The 23,918-nt window shown below is 39.6% G+C and overlaps 2 protein-coding genes across 2 annotated transcripts; one reads left to right on the top strand and one right to left on the bottom strand.

The window, feature by feature from the left end:
- Positions 1 to 4,417: 4,417 nt before the first annotated feature.
- On the bottom strand, positions 4,418 to 5,684 carry LOC107009835 (putative mediator of RNA polymerase II transcription subunit 26). The gene is made up of 4 exons (XM_015209162.1): positions 5,405 to 5,684; positions 5,291 to 5,354; positions 4,647 to 5,131; positions 4,418 to 4,575 (listed from the first exon to the last, which is right to left on the bottom strand). Exons 1-4 carry the CDS (start codon positions 5,682 to 5,684, stop codon positions 4,418 to 4,420), a joined length of 987 nt encoding a protein of 328 aa, XP_015064648.1.
- Positions 5,685 to 19,140: 13,456 nt separating this feature from the next.
- Positions 19,141 to 22,310, top strand: LOC107009834. Its single transcript, XM_015209161.1, has 5 exons — positions 19,141 to 19,381; positions 20,113 to 20,261; positions 20,547 to 21,305; positions 21,561 to 21,902; positions 22,005 to 22,310. Exons 1-5 carry the CDS (start codon positions 19,141 to 19,143, stop codon positions 22,308 to 22,310), a joined length of 1,797 nt encoding a protein of 598 aa, XP_015064647.1.
- The last annotated feature ends 1,608 nt before the right edge of the window (positions 22,311 to 23,918 follow it).

The following is a 23,918-nucleotide window of genomic DNA, read 5'->3' as shown; positions in this document are numbered from 1 at the left end:
GACTCCTCTCAATACACCGTATCTAGAAAACATAACCTAGGGAGACTCTCCCTTTACAAGAAAGCCTATGACTAAACTATTCTATTCAAAGTAGCTATAATTTTAATTATAGCTAAGTTGAAAAGATATAAAAAATTCTATGAGGTTCCTTAATCCTTTTGGTCTTCTTCCTTCTGAAATTAGGCATTTGTAATAGATCAAGATGATAATATGACTTTGCTTCCTTGGGCATCTGTTGGCTATTGAAGTATATTTGAGGAGTGGTGTTCTTGTGGCTGAATTTGGAAAGTGCATCAGCCACACAATTGGCTTCTCTAAACACATGTCCGCATTTGAAGTTTTGAGTTTGAGAGATGAGATTCGGTATCCTTCCCAGCTGTGTGATGATGTTCCATTGAGGGGTAGCCTTCTTTAAAATCCAATGCACCACTAGTTGAGAATCAAGCTCCAAAATGATGTTTCTATATCCAAGTTCAAGTGCCCAACTTAATCCAAAGATGGCTGCCCCAATTTCAGCCATATTGTTTGTTCCTTCTCCCATTGGTATTGTGAAAGCCATCACCAACCTGCCATGATTGTCTCTCAAAATGCCCCCAGCCCCCAGCCTGCCTGGATTAGATAGTGCACTGCCATCAGTGTTCACCTTAATCCACTGATCTGCCGGTTTTATCAAAGCCACCATATTCACCTTGATGTCATGCACACACCTCTCACTCATCCGTAGTAAATCTGTCCATTTTGCTGGCCAATTAACTTGAGGGAAGACAGTGTTAAGCATCTTGTAGTTGTCCTTGTATATTGCATATTTGACTCGGCTGAGGTTGCTTTTTTTGCCTCCATACTTGGCTGCACATCTGTTCTTCCAAAGGTTCCAACAAATGAATATAGGTGTGGCTTGTAGTAGTGTCTTGTGTGCTGCATTTCTTGGCCTGGCAGCCCACCGTTGCTGGATCAATGCCTGCAGGGAGGAGCAGTCTGGCAACATGCCTGCAGTAGCAGCAAAACTGCTCCAAACTGCTGCTGCAAATTTTCCTTTCTGAAGATATGCTTTATGGAATCCAATCCTGACCTGTCAAAACAGCAAACACAAGCTGATGGCTCAATACCAAAATTAGTAAGCTTATCATTAGTTGGGAGTTTACACCTAAGGGCTCTCCGTAACAAAAAGGAAGATTTAAATGGAATGTTCTTATGCCATAGAAGAGAATTAAAGTGATTCTTAGCCCTTTTTTCTCTAATCTCTTCCCAAGCTGATGAACAACTGAAGTTCCATGGGTGTTGGGTTTCCACACTGCATGATCCGGTAGCTGCTGGAGATGGGAGATATCTGTAGCTAATATGTTGGAGAGATGACTGGCTGGTGCTTGCTCCAACAGTTTGCTCCAACTCCATCTCCCTTCTTCCCAAAAATCTGCAACTTTGGAATTGTTGAGGCTGTTGTTGCTTGAGGTAAGGTGTGCTAATGGTCCACTGCCTAGCCAATTATCCCACCAAAATGTGCAGTTTCTAGCTTGCAGCTTCCATTGGATGTGTTGCTCAACTTGTGGCCTGTTCATCAACATGTTTTTCCAAGTTAATGAATCCCTAGTATCCCTTTTTGTGCTGACTGGATTGGACCTTTGGCAGTACTTTGCCTTCAAGAAATCACCCCACAGTTTGCTTTGTTCTGAAAATCCACCATTGTTTGAATTGGAATGCTTTGCAAACATCTTTTAAGTTCCTCATGCCTACTCCTCCCTTTTCATAAGGGAAGCTTAGGTTCCTCCAACAAGCCCAATGGTATTTCTTCCTATCACTATTCCAACCCCAGAAGAAGTTAGCCATAAGCATTTGGATTTGCTTAAGAATAGTTTTTAGGGGAGTTACTGCAGAAAGTAGATGGATAGGGAGAGCTTGTAGCACATGCTTTGTAAGAATTGCCTTGCCCCCGTAGCTAAGTTGTTTGGTTTGCCACCTCTGTAATCCTGCCAACAACTTTACTAACAAGGTCAGAAAAATAAATATTCCTAGTCCTACCGACAAATAAAGGGCAGCCTTGGTAGGTAATTGGACCCTGTTTTTGTTTAAAACCTGTAAGTCTCTTTATTCTATCTCTAGTGCTAGTGAAAGCATTAGAGTGTAGCATAAAGTGACTTTTATCACCATTGATGAGCTTTCCAGAAGTATTCTCATACTCCTTTAAGGTATTCATAAGAATCTTCAAAGTTTTGGATCTCCCAGAGGTGAACAAAATGATATCATCAGCAAAGCACAAATGGTTCACCTGTGGCCCCCTCATTTCCATGATAAAACCATGGTAGTCCGGATGATTATGAAGCCTGTTAAGGGATCTTGATAACACTTCCGCACCTAAAATGAATAGGGCTGGAGAAAGGGGATCACCTTGCTTGAGGCCTCTAGTGGACTGAAAGAACCATATCTCTTACCATTGACTATGATTGAGTACTAGTTGTTAGCCATGATTCTCCACACCATATCAATGAACACCTCATCAAATCCCATTTTCCTTAAAACCAGACAGATATAAGACCATGACACCCTGTCATAGGCTATATCCATGTCTAGTTTAATGATGACATTGCTACCAATATTGGGTTTTTTGATGTGATGAATGATTTCTTGAGCAAGCATAATGTTTTCTGAGATACTTCTGCCTTTAACAAACCCGGATTGGTTAGGAGAGATTAGAGTAGGGAGGATAGGACTAAGTCTGTTACTCACTAGCTTAGATATGATTTTGCTAGTGAAGTTGCTCAGACTTATAGGCCTAAACTCAGTAATTTTGTTTGGATTATTGACTTTAGGGAACAACACAATACAAGAATGGGAGAAGTACTTGGGAATCATCTGTCCACTGAAAAAATCTTGTACAACCCCCATTAGATCATATTTGATGATGTGCCAACACTTTTGATAAAAATACCCATTCATACCATCTGGCCCAGCTGCCAAATTAGGATTCATAGAAAAAAACACCTCTTTAAGTTCATCCATACTTGTCATATTGGTAAGTTGAGTATTTTGGTCTTGACTAATCATCCTTGGAATACATTCCAAAGTATTCTCATTAATACGCTTTTCTTCTCCACTAAAAATTTCATTGAAATGTTCACAAGCCACTTGAGCAATGTTGTCATCACCTTGTACCCAGATTCCATTTTCATTGACGACTTTATGAATAAATAACTTTCTTCTTCTTCCCCTTATCACAGAATGGAGGTATTTAGAGTTATTATCACCCTCCTTAAACCATTGAAGCTGAGTTTTTTATTTCAAAATATTGTCTTCCAACTTGAGGAACTTGATGTACTTGGCATTAATTTCATGGAGGAAACTTCTATTTGAGTCACTTTGGTTAGAGATGTAGTTTTCTTTAGCCTTGTTCACTTGTTCCTCATACATCCTACCATTTTGGAAAATATCACCAAATTCTTTCTTTGACCAACCACTAAGAGTGTTTGACAATCTTTTCATTTTTTGGTGAAATCTCCACATACCATTACCTTTCACATCCTTTTCCCAATAGGTTTTGACAGTTTCCATGAAGTGAGGGTTGTCTACCCAACAGTTGAGGAACCTGAAATATTTGATTTGTTCAGTAGGTGAGGAAGTCATTTCCATAAGAAGGGGGCAATGATCCGATCCCGTAGATGACAAGTGAGTTATGGTGGTTTGAGGCATATTTTCCAACCAAGAATCATTAACCATCGCCCTATCAAGTGTCTTCCAGATTCTGTGGTTAATACCCCTCTTGTTGCACCAAGTAAATTTCTGTCCACTAAAACCTATGTCCAAGAGTCCACAGGCTTCAATGACATTAATAAACTCAATACTTTTTCTCATTTTATAAGGTAACCCTCCCAATTTTTCCTCGATAGAAGTTATAACGTTGAAATCACCAACAGCACACCAAGGATTACATTTAAGGTAGAGTGCTGTATCATTTTGTCCCACAGAGGTCTTCTGAGATGATCTTTGCATTTTAGCATAGACAAAGGTATTAGCAAATTGATACGGTAATTCATTGTGTTTCATGTTGCAAGTGATTTGCTGTTCATCTTCATCAAGAATATTACAGTCAATATCACTGCTCCAGAAAACCCAAATCTTACCATTACAATTGCTAATAGCATTATCCATGCTTAGCCGCACTTTGAAGCTTTGAATATGAACACTATCTGAGAAGGGTTCCAAAATGGCAATAACAGATAAATGGTGGAGTTTCCTGAGCATTTTGAGTCTCTCCAACACCCCTTGAGTGTTGATCCCTCTTACATTCCATATGATTTACTAATCATTGGGATGATCTAGATGAGAAGAGCCTAGTGTTTGGTCTGCCTGCAATGACAGTTTTTGCATCTTGTTTCTTGAAGTGAAATTTTTCATGATGGAAACCCCTTGGAGATAAACATTGGCTTTATGTTATCTGTTGGATTTCTTCCTCCAAGGTCTGATCATTATGTGGACTAAAGGCCCTAATGAGGGCCTCACTAGTCTCATCATCTTCCTCAACCTCTTCTATGGAATGATTGTCCCCATCCATTTCATCCTCTGAATTATCCACAACATATTCATCTAAAATAGGCACAATATTAAGTTACCCTTTTGTTGTCTTAAATTAGGGGGTCAGTGTAGGAGGGTCATACACTGAGCTTGTAGGGGAAGAATATCTAATCCATGGTTATCATCAACCATGATAAATTTGTTACAAGATTCTTCCCTTCCATCCTGCTCCTGTTCACTCTCCCTTTCTTGCAGTCTGTTTTGCCTCCTTTTTGCAGCATCTCTTTTTTGTTTACTTGGCTTATTCTTACTCTTAGGAGTGTTGTCAGTAGCAATTGTATCATTTTGTTTCCCTTGATCTTTTTCATTCCTTTTTTTAGTTTGCTGTTTCTCATCATTTTCCTTGGCAGTTTGTTTGCTTTTGTCTCTGTTTTGTACCTGCTGCAGAAGTTGTTGCTGTTTTCCTTGTTGTAGTATGTTTTCAGCACTATTAGAGGCTCTATGGTCTGTACTAGGGTCATATTCCAACCCCTCATGCATAACATGAGGCAATTTCCCCCCTTTGGTAGCCCCATCCTGCAAGTTAGAGGCTATCTCCTGACACCCCCATCCATACCTCCAGAAACTTCTTCAGAAAGACCATCAACAACATTAATAAAATTGGGGGTTCTGGGGTTTGGGAGCATTGAGTCAATACCTGGGATCTTGTGTTTATGATCTGCAGCAGCCTGCTAGTTTTGTTCATTGTTTATGTTGTTCCTTTTTGTTGCAGTTCAGGTGCTGTTACCTCCTTGTTTTTGTTGAAGTCCATTGTTGTGTTCTGTCTCTGTATTTCCTGTTTCCTGCTGTTCCTGCACTCCAAGTTTAGAAAAACTATTCTGAGTTGGGATAGAAGTTATACCTGCTGTTTCTTGTTCCTGTTGTTGGCTGTTTCTGCTTCTTTGTGTTTGTGGTGAAACTGGTCTCCACACTGACTTGGAGTTGTTAGTTTCCTGGTTTTGGTGCTGCTTTTTCCTTTGAGTCTGCCACTGTTCTTCCTGTAATTCAGCCTGCTGATATGTTTCCTTCTGAATGTAGGTGTCTTTCTCTTGTTGATGTCTTGTAAGCTGTTTCTTTGACAGGTTTTGGTTTACCTCCCTGCTTTGCTGATTTTGTGTCCTTCCAGTAGTCTCATTTGTCATTTTCCCTATTCTTGAGAATTTTTATTTCCAGGCTGCTCTTAACTCTTGTTTCCAGCCTCCATTTCCTTTCTTTTCTTGAAGTCATCATCCCTTTTTTAATTGTACAGTCTTCATCCATGTGGCCTTGATGTTTGCAATAGAAACAATAACTAGGAATACCCTCATATTCAACTTTTAACCATCTTCCTTTGTTGGGGTTTGAATGTTTGAACCCCATCCAAACATGGGAAGGTCTTTCCTTAGTAAGATCCACTTGCACCTTCACTCTAGTGGTACTACCCTTGGTTCTTTATGAAGTTGGTCAGTCTAAGAACATCACCTTCCCAATACTCTCCAAGATAGTTGACAAAAGACTTTGTTGTAACAATGCCAAGGAAGGCCTGGAATAGACACCCATATAGGAACAATTGGTGTTGCCTCTTCAGGTGTAAAATCAGGGGTCCAAGCTTGAATTCTCATAGCTTGCCCTTCAATGTTCATTTTCAGCTTTGTCCAAACAGTTTGATAGTCTAGTTCATTGTCCAGGTCAATGTATACGTGCCTAGAGTTGAAATGAGTGATCCTAACACCCCCTATCAGCTGAGTTTGCAGAATGAAACTTTTTCTTACTTGCTCCATTCTAGGCATTGTGTTAGTAAACTTGCCCACAAGAGTATATTTGCAAATCTCAGCCAGTTTAACATACTAATCTTCCTCATCTATTAAAACAACGGGGAGTCCTTGTCTAGTTGTATGGACAGGCTCATTCAATACTATAGGAGTTTCATTTTTAGCCTGGTTATACCTCAGTCTAGCAGCAAAGGACTGAACAACAGTGTAAGGAGCACGTTCCGAGCTTTGATCATTTTTAGTATTGTTATTAGAAAGTTGACCTTGTTGTCGGTTAGTAGGCTGCCTAGTAGTAACCTGAACACCCTGATCACCATGCTTGTTATTTCTATCAGCTTGGGGATTAGATTCGTACCTTGAGTAGTTATTGGAGATTTTGGGAAAATTGTGATGATACTCCTCTCTTGCTCGATTGTTCTGATCTCCTGAATTGCCTCCCCCCTGCTTGTAGGTTTGTTTAGCTTGATCAGGTTGTTTTCCATTACTCCCTTGCCCCCGTTCTGAACTCTGTTTGCCTATTCCCAAGTTCCCTTGTTTTTTCACAGTTTGCTGCTCCTGCTTGTCTGGTTGATCAGCTTGCTTCCTTGTTTGTTCTTGCCTTTGTTCCTTTGCATTCCTTTCCCCTTCCTCCTTATTATGTAAATTCTGTGACTTTCCTGCATTAAAAGTAGGAGTTAGATAAGATGAATTACCTGTCATGGCAAAGGAGAAGTTTGAAGTTTCATTTGCTGAGGCCGCATTTGTTGAGTCTGCTATGTATGTCCTCAAATTGCCCTGCTTAGTAGTCGAATTATTCCCCTGCTGTGTTTTGTTTTCTTTGTTCATTGTTGTTGCTTCAATTGCTTGAGGAACAACAACATTGATGCCTTGTTCAACTCTTCGAACATTGTCTGGTGTTTCTCCTTCACTCTCATGCCGTTCATGTTGAGAAATGGACTTCGGATCAGTGGAGGGGGTTGAATTGTTGTTGTTAATGATTTCTTTGATTGATTGGGTAGAGATATCTGTTAAGTGTATGTTTTTGTCATGAGAGTCCGACTCTTTTGACAAACTTCCATTGATTCCGGCGTTTGAAGCTATAACGTCACCGGAGTTCTCACCTCCGGCGATTCCACCATTTGTTTGCTTCGAAATTTGGCTGGGAGGGACCTTATCATTGGGGGAACAAACCCCAGTGGTCAAATCCCTTCGAATTTGGCCAGAAGTGGATCAAATTTGAGTACGCGATTCCGGCGATTCTGTCGCGATTAGTTCAAAAGTCGCCTCTCGATTTTGAGTGATTGGGACAATGGAAATCTCTAATTTTTGGATCAGTGATGGATCCTAATGTGGGGAATTCATTTCCCTAATCCGTTCTTCTCGATTTAACCCAGAAATTCCTAGGGAAATATTTTTTTGATCTTCATCGAACTTCCCTTCAACACTTGCAGGTTCCATCGCATCTTTGACCTTCTAATTCATGGAGTTCTGATATTGTTCATGGAGCGTGTTCTGCAGGGGTAGGTAGCCTTCTCTAAGGCGCTCCTTTTGGTTTAGGTTCGGCGGCCATTTGACGGCTACCGGCGGCCCACGCGCCATTACGGTGCTGGGCGAGTATGGAATTCCAGCGGTTGTGAGAGAGAGAGTGTCTGCGAAGAGAGTGAAAATCTAGAGAGAGAAAAAATCCGAAAAATGGGGCGCGATAATTAGTAATTATATAGTAGTTTATGTTTTGGATTAATTATTTTTAATTAAGTCGATTATTTTTATTTCATTGATTTTAAGAAGCTTACCAAATCATTTTGCGTTAATTCTTTTATTAGTCAAAGTGCTCTTGATCCTTCAAGAGACCCAAGTTTGGGCCCTTCCCGTTCTTTCCAGCAGTCCAAACTATATTTCCTCCCCCCAAATCCCCAACTCGTTCCCCAAGTCCAATTCCGCATCCAAAAGCCTTTAATTTCCCTCAGCCACCCATCTGAAATCCCAGGCAAAAATTTTGGGCCCAAAATGTTTGCTCCTCATCCATTTCCACTGGCCCACTACTCCACCCGACCCAAGCCCTTTTATCAGTAAATAACCCGCCCAGTCCCAACAGCTCTTAGACCGCCCCTTCACGCTGAAGGAGAAGCGGGAAATCCCAATGCCAATCGCGCGTGAAGTCTACAGAAGACGAAATTGCGACCCAACAGCAATGCAAGCCAACGATGCCCTCCACGCGAGCGCGATTTCACAGCGCGCTAACGGCGCAAGGGCGAGTCGACGGAAAGACGTCCAAATACACGTCGATCTCAACGGCGATAGATGGAGGATAGTACCAACGTCTCCTTTTTCCCTTTCTGTCTTGAAGCAGACTGCAGCGCCTGCCATCTTTCATCCTTGCTTGCTTGCAGATGAGGACACATTGCCTCCGAAGGATGATGGGATGATCCGAGCCCTCCGCGTCTCTCTCAAATTCGAATATTGTGGGATTTGGTGGTCTGATTTTGAGTACAAAACAACTTGCTCCTTTGTTTTGGTGGGAAAATTTTTGAATGGGAGATAAGATTTTGAATTCCGTTTTTACCCTTTTCCCTCATTCTCCAAACCCTAATTTTTGGCTATATAAGGTCTCTTCTGTTGAAGAGTGTGGGATAAATTTTTTTCTTGAAAAAGAAAAAGAACAATCAGAGAGGAATTTTGAGGAACGAAAATTCGGTTCAAAATTTTCAGCAGTTATCTTGAGTGATAGAACGAAAAGGGGGAACTCAAACAAAATAGATAAAATTTTAGTATTGAAAATACCTTCGGAAAACCAAGGATAAATAACGCTACTATTTTGAAAGCAATATTTTTCTTGGAGTATTGGTCGATCGTTTGTACGCAACTCTTTCAAACGGTGGATTTCATTGTTCCCTCTGTTTTATGTCACTCCGGTTGCTGCCAAAAAGAAGGTGATAACCTTATCTTCATCTCCTTTGGTTGCTCTGTTGTTGAACAATGTCGTTAACTTCTCTAATACCAAATTTCAATTTTTGTTACCATGTTCAAAACTTGTTTGATATGTTGAATTCCATGTTGAACACTGAATCTTCTTGCTACTCGAGTTTTTTTGAGGTTGTTAAATCAGTGGCCCCTCCCGTTCATTTCACCTTTTGTGTGTGGAACTTTGTCTATTTATTTACTTATTGATTTTGACTGAACCAGTGTGTTTTGTTTGCTTCCATGCATATGGAGAGTGTAGAGCGTATAGGTCGTATAAGGTGGGTTCAGTTTGACATGTTTACAATGTTAATGAAAGTCACTTATGAAAGTTTCAGTCCTCAAATCAACTAAAAACAGTTAGCATATATGATAAAGTCGCAGGACTGTTTGCATAGTTTGGCTCTCACTTTCAATGCTTGACTTTGAGTCTCAATTTAAAGAGGTTTCATTTTTTAAGTTATAATGTTGAATGATGTATTCTCCAACCGTATTTTGATCTCCATGTTCAAAAAATCCATTACTTCCTCTTTGTCATAATGTGAAGTCAGCTGTGGGTCTGTCTAAATTCCCATACAGCATTTTGTTTCCTCTTTAATATAGATTCATTAAAGCGGGAAATAAGTATTTCGATGGTGCATTTTTTAGCCGTCGTAGGGATTGATTATAGCATGTTTCTCTGTCTTTTTTTTATTTTTTGTCTCATTCTTCCTGAACTCGTTTTTATTAATTTTGCTTTTATCTTTTGCGTCGTTTTTTACTGAAATAAAGCTCATTTTCTTTATACATTTTACATGATAATGTTTGAGACTCATCGTTTATTGTGAACCAACATATGGCTGCTTTGTTTGATTGCGGATATTGCTTGGTTGGGTCTTATTCGGCTATTTTGTTCATCGCTTCACTTGCTGGTTTGCCTGGTGGCATGGATATGTGTAGAAGTTCCGTAATATTGGTATAAGAGAGACTACTGTATGCTAGATAGTTCTGCAAATTTTGAGATTCTCTGTTGTGTTGGTTTGATAAGAATTTCCTTGTTAAGATTGAAGTTACTTGACTTGGCATTCTCTCTTCTTCGTTGTTCATATCTTCCTTGTCATCACTGTTGTCCAAATAAATATGTCTATCTCTCTTCTGTTTCAACACAATCAATTTTTGTTCCGTTTTTTACGTTGATTTATGTAAAAATATGAAATCTTAGTATTAACATAGTCATTCTATGTGATATCTCCTCATGTTTAATTCTCTCAAGCCCCCCGCCCACGTGGTTTTATGTGCCTCGGATAGTGCGTATTCATCCTTTACTACAACTAAGGGATAATTAACTTTGAATAATAACAACTTCCTCTTTGCTTCCTGTAAAATCAACCCTTTTATTTACTATTTTTATGCCTTACTGTAAATACAAATTGCCTGTTAAATCTTGAATTAATGTGCATTTTAGTAAATTAATATTCCTTCTACGACTTATGTTGATTGTAGTATTAACTCCTTATCACCCTTTTCCCTTGCATGTAAAATCTATCCGAGTTCATCAGGAACTCCTCTACCTTTGCCTTTCGGATGAGCCGTAAAGGCTTAACTTCTTCTGTCGAGATAGCCGACCAACAAAAATTGACGTACAAGTCTTAGAGTACAAAGAAATCAAAGCGAGTTGGAAGTTGAAAGACTTGGGCAAAAGCCCGCATTTTATCTTATTTCTTGTCGTATTTTGTTATCTTTGGGCCTAAGCCATTGTTTTATTCCTTTTCCGTATTCATTATTATTATTATGTTTAGTATAGGATAGGTACTCAATATGACAAAATGGATCCAAAACCCAAAACAGGCGGGTCCAAAATTCCGGTCGAGGCGAACGGAACCCGAATTTGGACCCAAATCTCTCTCCCTCTCTCTCTTACCTTATCGTCTATGTGTTTGCGTTTGTTTTTAGTTAGCTTAAGGTTAGAAAAACTCTGAATCCCCGTCGAATATCATACTATATTATTAACTTAAAATTGAACCAAGTCTTAAAAATGATAATGTTTCAAATTTGTAAGTTCCGCTTAGATAAAAAATTAAGAAACTCACTCTGAAACGATTTTCAAAATTTTCAAACAAGTCTTAGCCAAATAAAGTTAGTTGTCGGATAACCGCATGATAGCGGATGTCTTAGGTTCTTTTAACCTTCCTAAGACATTAATATGAATCCCCGAACCCCTTCAAATGTTTTCATTAGATCTATTCTGTTTAAAGTCGTTTGAAAGCAAGTTTTCTTAATTTTTTTAAAATTAATTGGCGATTCTAAAAAAGTCAAAAACTTATGGAAATACCTTTTTAAAAAACACACGCCTCATTGGTGAGGGGCGTGGGTCATGCCTTTAAAAATAGGGTATGATTCCAGACCGGGACATGGGCCCCACCACGGTCCCTCTGTGATGGGTCGTCGGTGAAGCCTGGAACTGCCAAATGATAATTACACTTAGGGACATTATGGGGTTTTTTGGTTTTCATAATATTAAGTGACATTGTTTTGTATTGATTAAGACTAACTATATATAGTTTGAAGACCCCTAAATTAAGTCATCTTCCTCATAATTTCAAAATCCCAAATCAAAACCAAGTTTTCCTCCAAAATTCTCTCTAGAAATCCAAGGAAGAAGAAGAAGGAAAATTAAGCTAGGGTTGAAGGAGAAAGCTTTTCTACTCAATTTCATTGTAATTCATAGATAATGTATGGAATTAATTCATCCATGGATAGTTTTCATCCATAGATTCCCTTCAACACCCAATTTCAAAGATAGAAATTTCGTAAAAGCTAGGGTTTGTGTTACACCCTCGAAAATGAGCTAGGTTGAACTAGAGTCTAACACTTTTGCAATGATTTTTTTAAGTCTTAAAAAGTTTAATAATAAATTTATATAGGTATTATATAAAGTTTGGTGAAGTTTGGAGGTCAAACGTCCAAGAACGTCCAAGACGTTCGAAAACTAGTCGGAGTTGAACTAGTATGTCATAGTGTTTTGTAGTGAAGTTTTGGGGGATGGTTTGAGGGTCAAATGGAGTATATATGGTTCTTATGCGTATCCTGACATGTAAAGGGTCGAAACTTTCAAGAATGACGCCCCGGAGACAAGCCTAAGGGTCCCCGAGGAGGACCCAAACAATGGGCCATCGAAGCTGCCAAGCAGCCAAGATTTGGAAGCTACTGTGTGACGCACAACCAACACGGAGTGGGAAAAAATCTTTCCCTGTGACGCGGGGCTGTCATGAACCATTTTGTCTCAAAATTTTCCAGAAACAAGATTTGGAAATGCCTCCGCGATGTGCAGTAAACTCCCAGATTTGGTTGCATCGTTTGAAAGTCAAATTTGAGTTCGTTAAATTGTCTAATAAGTGAAGGGGTGTTTTGGGTAATTTGAGTATGATATTTTGGACTTTATTGAGTCTTTTTATACCCCTAAAATTCACCAATCAAAGAAAAACCCTCAACTCAAAACAAAACCTCTCCAGTCTTCTCTTCAAAACCTCCATTGATGAAACTTTGAAGCTCCAAGGAAGAAGATAATTTTTCAAAGTTTTTTTCCATCAATTTTGTGGGATTTTCGTAAAAATTATGGTATGGTTCTTCATTCTTGAAATATCTTTCTTCAAGGAGTCAATTCCAATGAAGATGATAAAAAACATGAGTTGTCCAATTTTGTAATCTGTCCGTGGGTTCTTGCATTAAAAGTTTTGAAACATTGTATTATGATTGAATTGATGTTAATTTGATGATTTAAGCTATAAAATATATGAACCCATGAAAACCATGCACTTCTAGTTTTGACTATTTAATGGGTGAAGTGATCATGTCTCAATGCTTATGAATTCTAGAGTAGTTTTCTTTGGGCTATTCAATTATGTAAGAATAGTTTTGGATTAATATATAGGCCGTATTAGATTGATGATCTATATTGAATTGAATTATATTCATTAAGTATTATGATTTTTATATTGAACTGATGATTATGGCCATGGGTAAGGGCCTCTTGGTATTGTATTGGATGCTTTAGCTATGGATTGAAGCGGTGATAATGGATTGGTGGTACACTGCCCTAATTCTATTTATTTTATGTAATGGAGGTCTCAAATTATGTTGTGATTTGTATGGTCCACTAATGGTGGCGGTTCTATGTGCTTTACTTGTGAATGATGTGGCCTCGTCGGCGTTACTTTATGTATTATGATGATCATAGCCTTGTCGGCACTACTTGATGTATTATGATGAATTGTGTAGTTGATTTATGTGAAGTATGATCATATATATCTACATGTGATTAAGGTGAAAGTATGTGTTCCTCTAATAATATTAGGTGATCATGTTACACTATAACTATGTCCTTATGTGTGTAGTCTTAGAGTTGATGCATGATTCTTCATACTTGGTTATGTGAGTCTTGTGATGGTTTATGTTGATGATTCTATAGAGGTGAGTAGGAGTACTACAAAGTATACTTAGTTGTCACTATGTGCTTCTGAATGTTACGCTATATGTGATAAGATGATAATGAAGTGTGTCTTGTTTTTGTAGACCTATGTCCCTTACTTGATACAAGAAGAATATGAAAATGAACATCTTTACTTAGTAGGATTATGCACCTTTGTCTTGTATGTGTATGAATGAATGTTGAATGAAAGTCTAGGATCGGTAGACCTAAGATGGTGCCCTTCTGAGTATGACTAATACGTGGAACCTTCTAAATAATAAGAAGGTTAAGAATGAGCTATCCTTATAGACCTTGAGTGGCAGACCTTGTGGACCCCCGTTTTAATTAAAGAAAAATATTTTTTATAAAGTTTTTGACTTTTCAAAAGTCGCCACTTAATTTTTTAAGAAAAATCAAGAAAACTTATCTTTCAAAGATTCAAACAGAAAGTTGATTTAAACTTAAAGGGGATTCGGGGATTCACATTTATAAGGTTTTTACGGCACCTAAAATATTCGCTAAATCGCGATTATCTGGCAACTACCCTGCTTGGCTAGAATGTCTAACTTAATTCTAAATTGCAAATTTATTTAGGTTTTTGCTAAAAATGAAAAATTAATCTACTATCTAAGAGAAATTTTTGCTTACCGAGGTTCATTATAATTATTAATATTATTATTACTATTTTAAAATCTGTTTAGACTTGATTGATTTAATTAAGTTGAAATAAAGCGACGTCTTGCGGGGATTTTGAGTTTTTCAACCCTAAGACTACACAAATTAATAATAAAATAAGCACGCGGCAAAGTAAAGGAGAGAGAGAGAGAAAGTTGGGTCCAAATCCGATTTTTGTCCGCCTCGACCGGTATTCGTACCCATTTGTTTTGGGTTTTTGACCCATTTCCATTTGTACATGTCCTAGACTAATCATACAATAATTTATAAATGAGAAGACAACAAGGGCTTCAGCCAAAATAACAAAATACAAGTTCTAAAATAAAGCTCATTTTCTTTATACATTTTACATGATAATGTTTGAGAATATGTATACTCATCTTTATTGTGAACCAATATGTGGCTGCTTTGTTTGATTGCGGATATTGCTTGGTTGGGTCTTATTCAGTTATTTTTTTCATCACCTCACCTGCTAGTTTGCCTTATGGCATGGATATGTGTAGAAGTTCCGAAATATTGGTAAAAGAGAGACTACTATATGCTAGATAGTTTTGCAAATTTTGAGATTCTCTTTTGTGTTGGTTTGAGAAGAATTTCCTTGTTAAGATTGAAGTTACTTGAATTGGCCATCTCTCTTCTTCGTTGTTCATATCTTCCTTGTCAACACTGTTGTCCTAATAAATATGTCTATGTCTCTTCTGTTTCAACACAATCAGTTTTTGTTCCATTTTTTACGATGATTTCTGTAAGAATATGAAAATCTTAGTATTAACATAGTCATTCTATGTGATATCTCATGACCCTCCTCCCTATGTGGTTTGATGTGCCTCAGATAGTGCGTATTCATCCTTTACTACAACTAAGGGATAATTAACTTTGAATAATAACAACTACCTCTTTGCTTCCTGTAAAATCAACCCTTTTATTTACTATTTTTATGCCTTACTGTAAATACTAATTGCCTGTTAAATCTTGAATTAATGTGCATTTTCAGTTAAATAATATTCCTTTTGCGACTTATGTTGATTGTAGTACTAACTCCTTATCACCGTTTCCCCTTGCATGTAAAATGTATCCGAGTTCATCAGGAAATCCTCTACCTTTGCCTTTCGGATGAGCCGTAAAGGCTTAACTTCTTTTGTCGAGACAGCCGACCAACGAAAATTGACGTACAAGTCTTAGAGTACGAAGAAATCAAAGCGAGTTCGAAGTTGAAGGACTTGGGCTGAAGCCCGCAGTTTATCTTATTTCTTGTCGTATTTTGTTATCTTTGGGCCTAAGCCCTTGTTTTATTCCTTTTACGTATTCATTATTATTATATGTTTAGTCTAGGATAGGTACTCGAGATGACAAAATGGATCAAAAACCCAAAATAGGCGTGCCCAAAATTCCGGTCAAGACGAACAGAACCCTGATTTGGACCCAAATCTCTCTCCTTCTCTCTCTTACCTTATCGTCTATGTGTTTGCGTTTGTTTGTAGTTAGCTTAAGGTTAGACAAAATCTAAATCCCTGTCTAATGCCATACTGCTTTATTAACTTAAAATTGAACCGTCTTAAAAATGATGATGTTTTAAATTTGTAAGTTCCGCTTAGATAAAAATTAAGAAACTCACTTTCAAACGATTTTCAATTTTTTCAAACAAGTCTTAGCCAAATAAAGTTAGTTATCAGATAACCGCATGTTAGCAGATGTCTTAGGTGATTTTAACCTTCATAAGACATTAATATGAATCCCCGAACCCCTTCAAATATTTTCATTAGATCTATTCTGTTTAAAGTCTCTTGAAAGCAATTTTTCTTAATTTTCATTAAAATTAAGTGGCGATTCTAAAAAGGTCAAGAACTTATGGAAATACCTTTTTTCGAAAACAGAAATGGCGACTCTGCTGGGGATGTTTGGAGGATTCTAACCTTAAAACAAACTTTATTTGGCTAATTTGTAATAATTGCTTACTTGTTTACTTTACAGTACTTTTGGAATTGTTGCATTTCCACGACATTCTTCTGCCAAATGGTAGTTAGTATGCATTAGGAAAATGAAAGTTACGTGGCTTTGCAGGAATTTCTTCAGAAATACACAAAAATTCATTTGGAAGTATCAAATAAATTGTTTGAATGCGGTCATCCGACGTTGTTTGGTAGCTTCACCTTGATGTTTGCCCGACTCGGGTAACCGTCAACTTGAAAACTATTCTAGTAAGCCTAAGCTAGAGCGAAACCAAAACCCCAAAATTAAACATTAGCCTAAGACGACTTAATACCCAAGGTGTATTAAGTCCATTTAGTAGAAAACTGCCAAAATCGTGTCTAAGGTCTTCGACCTCACAACACATCATATTATTTGACACTTGAATGATGTACGTGTGAAAACCAATTTGTGGTGGGTAAACCTAACTGGCTTCTGTTTTGTAGATATGGACCGTGTTCCAAAGTTTGACATGGTCGTATCAGCGCCACCTCAACTCACGATGTGGTATAATAATCAGGACGGGGATCATAGAAGATTCCTCAACAAATACTTGGGTGCATTAACAAAATTGATCAACATGAACGGTTGGCCGGAACTGGTTGAGGTCCTTATGGGATATTGGGATAGCCAAAGAATGGTGTTCCGATTCGGAACCGCCGAAATCATCCCGACTTTGGAGAAGATCAGAGACTGTATAGACATAGTAGGTATTGGGATAGAAAGGAAAGCAAGAAAATAAGAAGGCATCTTTATCCCTAAAAAGCCTTCTTTAGAAATTATTGCTGGCTGGTTCGGGTTGGGGAAAGACTTTGCCTACTGGTGCCAAGAATCCCATGTAGCATTCAGAGATCTTTATATCTGATTTGTACATGAAAGTTTCAATGCCACTTACAATCGAGAGTTCAAGATCTCCTACAGAGAATGGAATGAGAATCGTCCTCTAGCATTTGCTGTGGCATTGTTGGGAACAATGGTCTTCCCTCATGGCCCAAGTCTGAACATCAATACCCGAGTTATAACACTCGCGCATACTTTGTTCAAGGGGTATGAGAGCCAAGGGACAATAAAGTACTGTCCTATAGCTTCGGTCATCCTGTTCGATATGTATCGAGCCCTGGGAAAATGCAGAGAGGGGCATCGATACTTCCAAGGATGCAACTTGCTTCTTCAGTGGTGGATCCTCAGCCATTTAGCAAAGGGTGCTAGGACTCAGGAGCCACATACTCTTGATAACAAAAACACCCTTAAAGATTTTAATGACATGTTGTACTGGGCAAATATGGAAAATCAAAGAACAAGGGGGAGATGGGCTCAAATATTCTCCGAATTGAGAGAAGAAGATCTCCAATGGATGCTCGACCGTTTCATCTCCAAAGAAGTCGTCGTGGAGAGCCGCAAATAGGTTTTGTTTCCTCTACTAGCTATTCGGGGAATTTGCCCTTATGCACCCTTCCGAGTCTTGTGACAGTTCGGGAGGAGACAAACTGTACCCAAAGAAGAGTACTATGGCACTTATGTATACGATATTGGAGATGATAGAGTGCACGACGTGACTGAAATGTTCAGAGAATGGAAAAGTGCAAAGCGTATGGATAAGGACACCATTTCCCCTGACCGATTCAATGATGGATATGACAAGGGTTACAAAGAATGGTTGAACAAGGACATACAAAACGTCTCCTCTCAAACCCCGCATCGCTTTCGGAGCATAACGTACAGACAAGCCAAAGCAGTGGCCGAGCTACAAGAGGTAAAGAAAGAGGCCCAAGAGGTGTACACTGAGTTTGTCGAGAACCAAGATACTCTTGAGAGGGTGACTCAAGAGGTGGAAAGACTGAGGCATGGTTATGATGTTTTTGATACCTAGATCAAGGAGAAAATCGAAAGGATGCGATACGAAAGCTTGAAACACAAAGGACGCCTGGGTGAAGGATTTTTGCGTGATGTTAAGATATATGTTTCAGCAATACAAGAGTCATGGGGATGCCGACGAAGCAGGATCATCTGGAGAGGCATAGTGGACTTTGCCACTGCGTGGGTTTTTATATGTACTTACGTTGTTTTTAGCCCCTGCGTGGGCCTGACTTTATTGCACTTTCAAATGGCCCCTGCGTGGGTTTGTCTTTAATATTTTATCCTCAATTTCCCTTTTGTGAACATTTTTATTCACTAGTAAAATTTATTTTGGGGGAATTGTTTATTTGGTTTAAATTCACACGTACATCATTCAAATACGCTAGGCCTACCCTTGGCACAAAAGGGTCCCTCTGTATGTGTTAGGACGCAATATATGTGTGTTTAACTGCTTATGTGTTATATTGCTATGAATGAGGATACGATAAACCCAGTCCTATCCAGAAATTTCCAAAGAATATGCAGAAGTCACTATTATAAAATGTCTGACCAAAATTTCCAATTCTTAAGTTTCTCACTCAAAAGACACCTCCTATACCACAAATCCTAAAACACTCATTCTACCGTCTCAGGAAAGGCAAAAATCACTGCTATGGACAAAGGTAAGAAAATCCAGATGGAACTCATGGGAGAAGAACTACAAAAGAAGATAGAACAGATCACTCGGGAAATTAGAGAAGCCAAGGAAGAAGGGCTCAGAGTCGACATGGCCACCGCAATCTACAAAGCTGCAACCGTGACGCTGGATGAAGATCTGCATCACAGATGAAGAGAAAGAAAGATGTTTAGATGGAGACAGAGGACTTGCGAGAGAAGTTGGACATGCTTTGGTTGAAAGTGCAAGAATGAGAAGCGAGAGAGGCGAGGATAGAATCGGAGACAACCGCTCTGTTAGCTAAAAACATGTCACTTGATGGGGAGCTGACAGTGGAAATGGAAGAATTCGCCTCCATGAGAGAAAGGATGGCTGCACTGAGGAAGAAGAACAAAACCTTCCATAGCAACAAGATTGATAAACTTTGGAAAATGGGCGAAAAATACCCCGTCTACAAGCAAGGACCCAATATTGGTCCCGACAACGCTAACCTTGAAGCGACTGAGGAAGAAGACGACGAGGAAATCATCTACAAGCCTCCATTCCTAGGTCGTTCGAAAGCAGGAGACTAATGCTGCAACAATAAGGGAAATGACTAACGTGTCGTCATCATTTCATCTTTTAAAAGCTCTATTGTTGCCTTTCAATTCCCTTGTAATCATAATGAACGAATGAATTAAAATGTTTTATCTTGTACTCGAACTACGTTGGGCTTGAATTCTCCTTGTGAGATACGTAGGCAGCCTTCCCAGGCCTGAACCTATCTTTATAATTTTTCATTCTCCCCTTCATGTTACGAGAAGATACGAAGACCAGATCAACGGACGTCAAAGGGCAGCTGCAAGAAGACCTTAGCTCAACGTGATTTAGCCTTTCTGAGACAGTGTCAAACTAAAACAAGCAAACTCTTGCTTATTAAAAATGTGTTTCCGTCCTCACTCGTGGGTTGAAGATATCCTCAAACAAAGAAATTTGTGTGTTTATCTGCTCTCTGTGTGATATTATGCATTTTGTACCCTAAATCTTCACTGAGAAATATGCCTTTGAGTTATTTTTCCAGGTAATTTGAAACTGATCTGTATCGATCAAAAGGTGGCAGATCATCCCTATTTCAGCAGATCAAAAGGTCCCGCAATTTCCTTCCCTAGACAAAGCTCAGACAAAGGAAAGACTGTTATGGGATAATAACGAATAAGTGAGTATTACTAATGTTGTGGTGGATCAACCCACCGTAGCGGACCAGAATGAGTTGATTCTACAGCTGATGCAATAAATTGCAGAGATGAGAGTAGAAATGCAAAGGAGACAGGATCTGCCTCCACCAGGATTTGCTGCTAACGCTGCTGATGGGAGGCCTCCAATCTACTTCCCTTCCTCAAATATGGATCCAGCTCAGAACCAACCATCTACACCTGCTCAGAATCCGTCGGTCATAGATCTGACTACCCAAAATCCCCAATATGCTTCTGCATCCTACCAAACTCCACCTCCTCCTCAAAACAACCATCCCCAAATGCCACCCCATCCTCAAAACACCCACAATCAAATTGCTCCTCCACCGCAAAATCAAAACAAAAATCCAAATCAAAATACTTTTAATCCACAAATATCCACCACCACTTAAATCAGAATACCAATCCTCAGACGTACCTACATAATTATCAAATTGCTCAAAATGCTCAGAGTCCCTCTCTAGTTCCACCCTTACCTACAGTATGCCGAGCACGATGTACACAGTTCTGAGCTGGACCGTTATGAGAAACAAGAAAAGGAGTGGAGGGAAAAGGAAGAGGTAAAGATCGACATAAAGGAAGAGATCAAGAAGGCCATGAAGGATCCCCAATGCATCCCTGATATCGCCGAGTTTAGTTATGAAGACTTATGTATTCATCCAAATTTGGACCTTCCAGAAGGGTTCAAGATCCCAAAGTTTGACACCTTCGGAGGAGTGGGAAACCCTATGGCTCATTTGAGAGCCTACTGCGACCAGCTTGTTGGAGTTGGTAGGGATGAAGCTCTATTAATGCGGCTCTTCAGCCGAAGCCTGTGCGGAGAAGCTCCTGAATGGTTCACCTCACATGAAACCAGGCAATGGCCCAGCTGGAATGCATTGGCAAAAGATTTTATCAATCAATTTGATTACAACGTTGAAATTGTTCGAGACCGATACTCTTTGGATAAGATGAAGCAAAAATCAACCGAGAGCTATAGGGAGTTCGCCTATAGGTGGAGAAAAGAAGCGGCAAGGGTGAGACCACCCATGTCTGAGAAAGAAATTGTTGAAGTAGTCGTGCGCGTGCAAAAGCCTGAATATTATGACAGAATTATGTTGCTCTTTAGATTAAAATTTGCCGAGATAATAAAGATTGGTGAGACTATCGAGGACGGTTTAAAATCAGAAAAGATAGCCCGTGTAGCCGCATCGCCTGGATCTTCAGGGTTGTTGAAAAAGAAAAGAGAGGAAATCGCTTCCGTTTCATACGAGGGAAGGAAAACCCCCAGAAGCTCGTGATATTCCCAAGGTCGCTCTCGACCTTCTCAAAATACCCACCAAGCTTGCTACACACAAGCTAGTCATCCCAAATATCCTTTAATTTATCAGAATGCTACCTCCATTTATCAAAACGTCCACGCTCCACTATACCAAAGTACACCCCCAAATTACCAAAATCTATCTCCCATTTACCCAAATCATCCTCCACCCTACCAAATTCAATCTTCCTACCAGGGTGTTTCTCCCAACTATGCTAACGTGCAGTCGAGCTACCGAGCACCCCCTCCTGTTTATCAAGTCCAAGCTCCACTATACCGAAATTCCCCTTCGAATTACCAAGCTCCATCACCAAACTACCAAACAAATCCATATCCCAGAAGCCAAGATCCCCATCCATATAGCAGAAGTTATCAACAGGTGCCTCCTCTTCAACAAGACAATTATGACCCTCCCCGACCTAGATTCGAGAAGAAGCCTTCAAGGAACTTCACTACGCTCACTAAAAGCCGAATAAAGTTGTACGAGCAACTGGCTGCAGCCGGATACATCCACCATGTGGGACCCGAACCCGTGGATGTCAATTAAAAATTCTACAGACCCGATCAGATATGTGCTTATCATTCCAACAGTGTTGGGCATGATACTGAGGATTGTATCAACCTCAAGCACAAAATTCAGGATTTGATTGACAAAGAGGCAGTCTCTCTCCAAACAGCGGCACCAAATGTCATCACCAACCCATTTCCAAATCATGGGGGCGGCAATGTCAATATGATTGAGACAGACGATGATTGGTGTGGAACGAAAAAGATTAATCAAATAGTTCACGATGATTTGGAAAAGGCTGTAGCTTCTTTGAGCATCAAAGAGAAGAAAAAGTTTGTTATTTTGACACCCGTAAAGGCTGTTTCTTTGGTGCCATCAAAAACTCTCATCAAGCCTAAGTTCGTTGTTGTAACTACTGCTGCTCAAGGCATGACCTGATCCGGAAGATGTTACACTCTTGACGAGCTTGCTCTCGGAGGTCAAAAGAAGGATCAGACTAAAAGGCCAATAAGCGAAGGAGAAGCGGAGGAATTCTGGAGAATAATGCACCCAAAAGACTATTCTATCGTCAAGCATTAGGAGAAGACTCCAGCCCAGATCTCCGTATGGGCCCTGCTAATTAGTTCTCAATCGCACATTCAGGCTTTGATGAAGGCTCTCAATGATACGTATATACCCATGGGCACAAGCAGCGATAACATGGCCACTATGATTCACTAGGTTATTCGAGGGCACCAAATCAGCTTTTGTGACGATGAGCTGCCTTTCGAAGGGATGTCACACAACAAGGCATTGCACATCACTGTGGTATGCTATGAAAAGGTTGTCAACCGCATCTTAGTAGATGATAGATCTGGTCTGAATATCTACCAGTTGTCGACGTTGAGGCAGCTAAGGTTTGACCTTGGGAAGCTGGAACAAAACCAAGTAAACGTAAGAGCCTTTGATGGAGTTCAAAGAGATACGTTGGGTGCAGTGAATCTGATTATCCAAATGGGTCCAGCAGAATTCAGTGCACAGTTTCAAGCATTGGATATCGTTACCAGTCATAACCTTCTTCTGGGAAGGCCTTTCATCCATATGGCTGGAGCTGTGCCTTCTACTCTACATCAGATGATGAAGCTCATTTGGAAGAACGAAGAGCTGATTATTCATGGCGAAGGGAGTCACTCTGGTAGACAGGTTCCAATCATTGATGAAGTAACGCGAGGTACAAATTTTTACACGGTGGAGCTGGTAAATGCCACCGGTGAAGACTTGGCCCCACATACTCCCATGCCTGCCGTGTACAAGATGATAGCCACTGTGATGCTACAGAATTGTTTTGAACCATATTTCGGATTGGGAATAAACTCCGAAGGGATTATTGAGCCTATTTCGTTCCTCGTCAAGGGAGCCAGATATGGTTTGGGGTACATCCCCACAAATGATGACTTGAAGACAAAGAAGAAAAATGATCAAGCGTTGTCTAAGCCGATCCCACATCTGTATCAATCCTTCCCAGTCCGGGAGTATGCCGAGCATGAAGACCTTGGGGAAGGAATCTGTGACCTGTTTGAGGAGATCGATGCTGTTATTGAGGAAGAGGTAAAGCTAGCTGGTATCCGCGATGCTGAGCCAGAGAGATGCTACGAAACTGGACCTCCACGCCCATTTTGATCCCCCGAACTCCTCGGTAGAAGGGCATCCTTTCATACATAGTTTAAATTGGTGGTAGTCCGGAAGAGGCCTGAGACCCACCATTCTGCATATTCTTTAACTGTTTTGAACTTTCAAATTTCCGTCGTGATGTTCAAAGAAGGAAACATCGCCCTATGCCATGGCCAAAGTTTGCATTTTCCAATTTGAATGAAAGCCTCTTCTATTTTTAAACTTCATTTATTTATTCATTTGTTATACTTTTCTTTCCTAACTTTGTCTGTTTATGGTTTCAGTAAGTTTTAGACCTGCCAACGTCATGTCATGTCACGAGCTGAATGAACAAAATGAGGCAGGTGATGACGAGGTTGATGATTACAAAGAAAAAAGTGAGGAACCAAAGTATGT

This window comes from Solanum pennellii, chromosome 2, assembly GCF_001406875.1.
Source record: "Solanum pennellii chromosome 2, SPENNV200".
In the NCBI taxonomy this organism is placed as follows: domain Eukaryota; kingdom Viridiplantae; phylum Streptophyta; class Magnoliopsida; order Solanales; family Solanaceae; genus Solanum; species Solanum pennellii.
This window is presented reverse-complemented; position numbering and strand designations above follow the sequence as displayed.

Excerpts from the sequence above, each read along its gene's own strand:
- LOC107009835 (XM_015209162.1), bottom strand. The coding sequence starts at position 5,684 with ATGACAAATGAGACTACTGGAAGGACACAAAATCAGCAAAGCAGGGAG. Across the intron at positions 5,355-5,404 it reads ACAGGAACAAGAAACAGCAG|GAACAGCAGGAAACAGGAAA; the intron begins GTATAACTTCTA and ends CTTGGAGTGCAG. Across the intron at positions 4,576-4,646 it reads TCTTCCCCTACAAGCTCAGT|ATGAATATGTTGTGGATAAT; the intron begins GTATGACCCTCC and ends TGCCTATTTTAG.
- LOC107009834 (XM_015209161.1), top strand. The coding sequence starts at position 19,141 with ATGTCACTTGATGGGGAGCTGACAGTGGAAATGGAAGAATTCGCCTCC. Across the intron at positions 20,262-20,546 it reads CACCTGCTCAGAATCCGTCG|TATGCCGAGCACGATGTACA; the intron begins GTCATAGATCTG and ends CCTTACCTACAG. Across the intron at positions 21,903-22,004 it reads TGGGACCCGAACCCGTGGAT|GATTTGATTGACAAAGAGGC; the intron begins GTCAATTAAAAA and ends CACAAAATTCAG.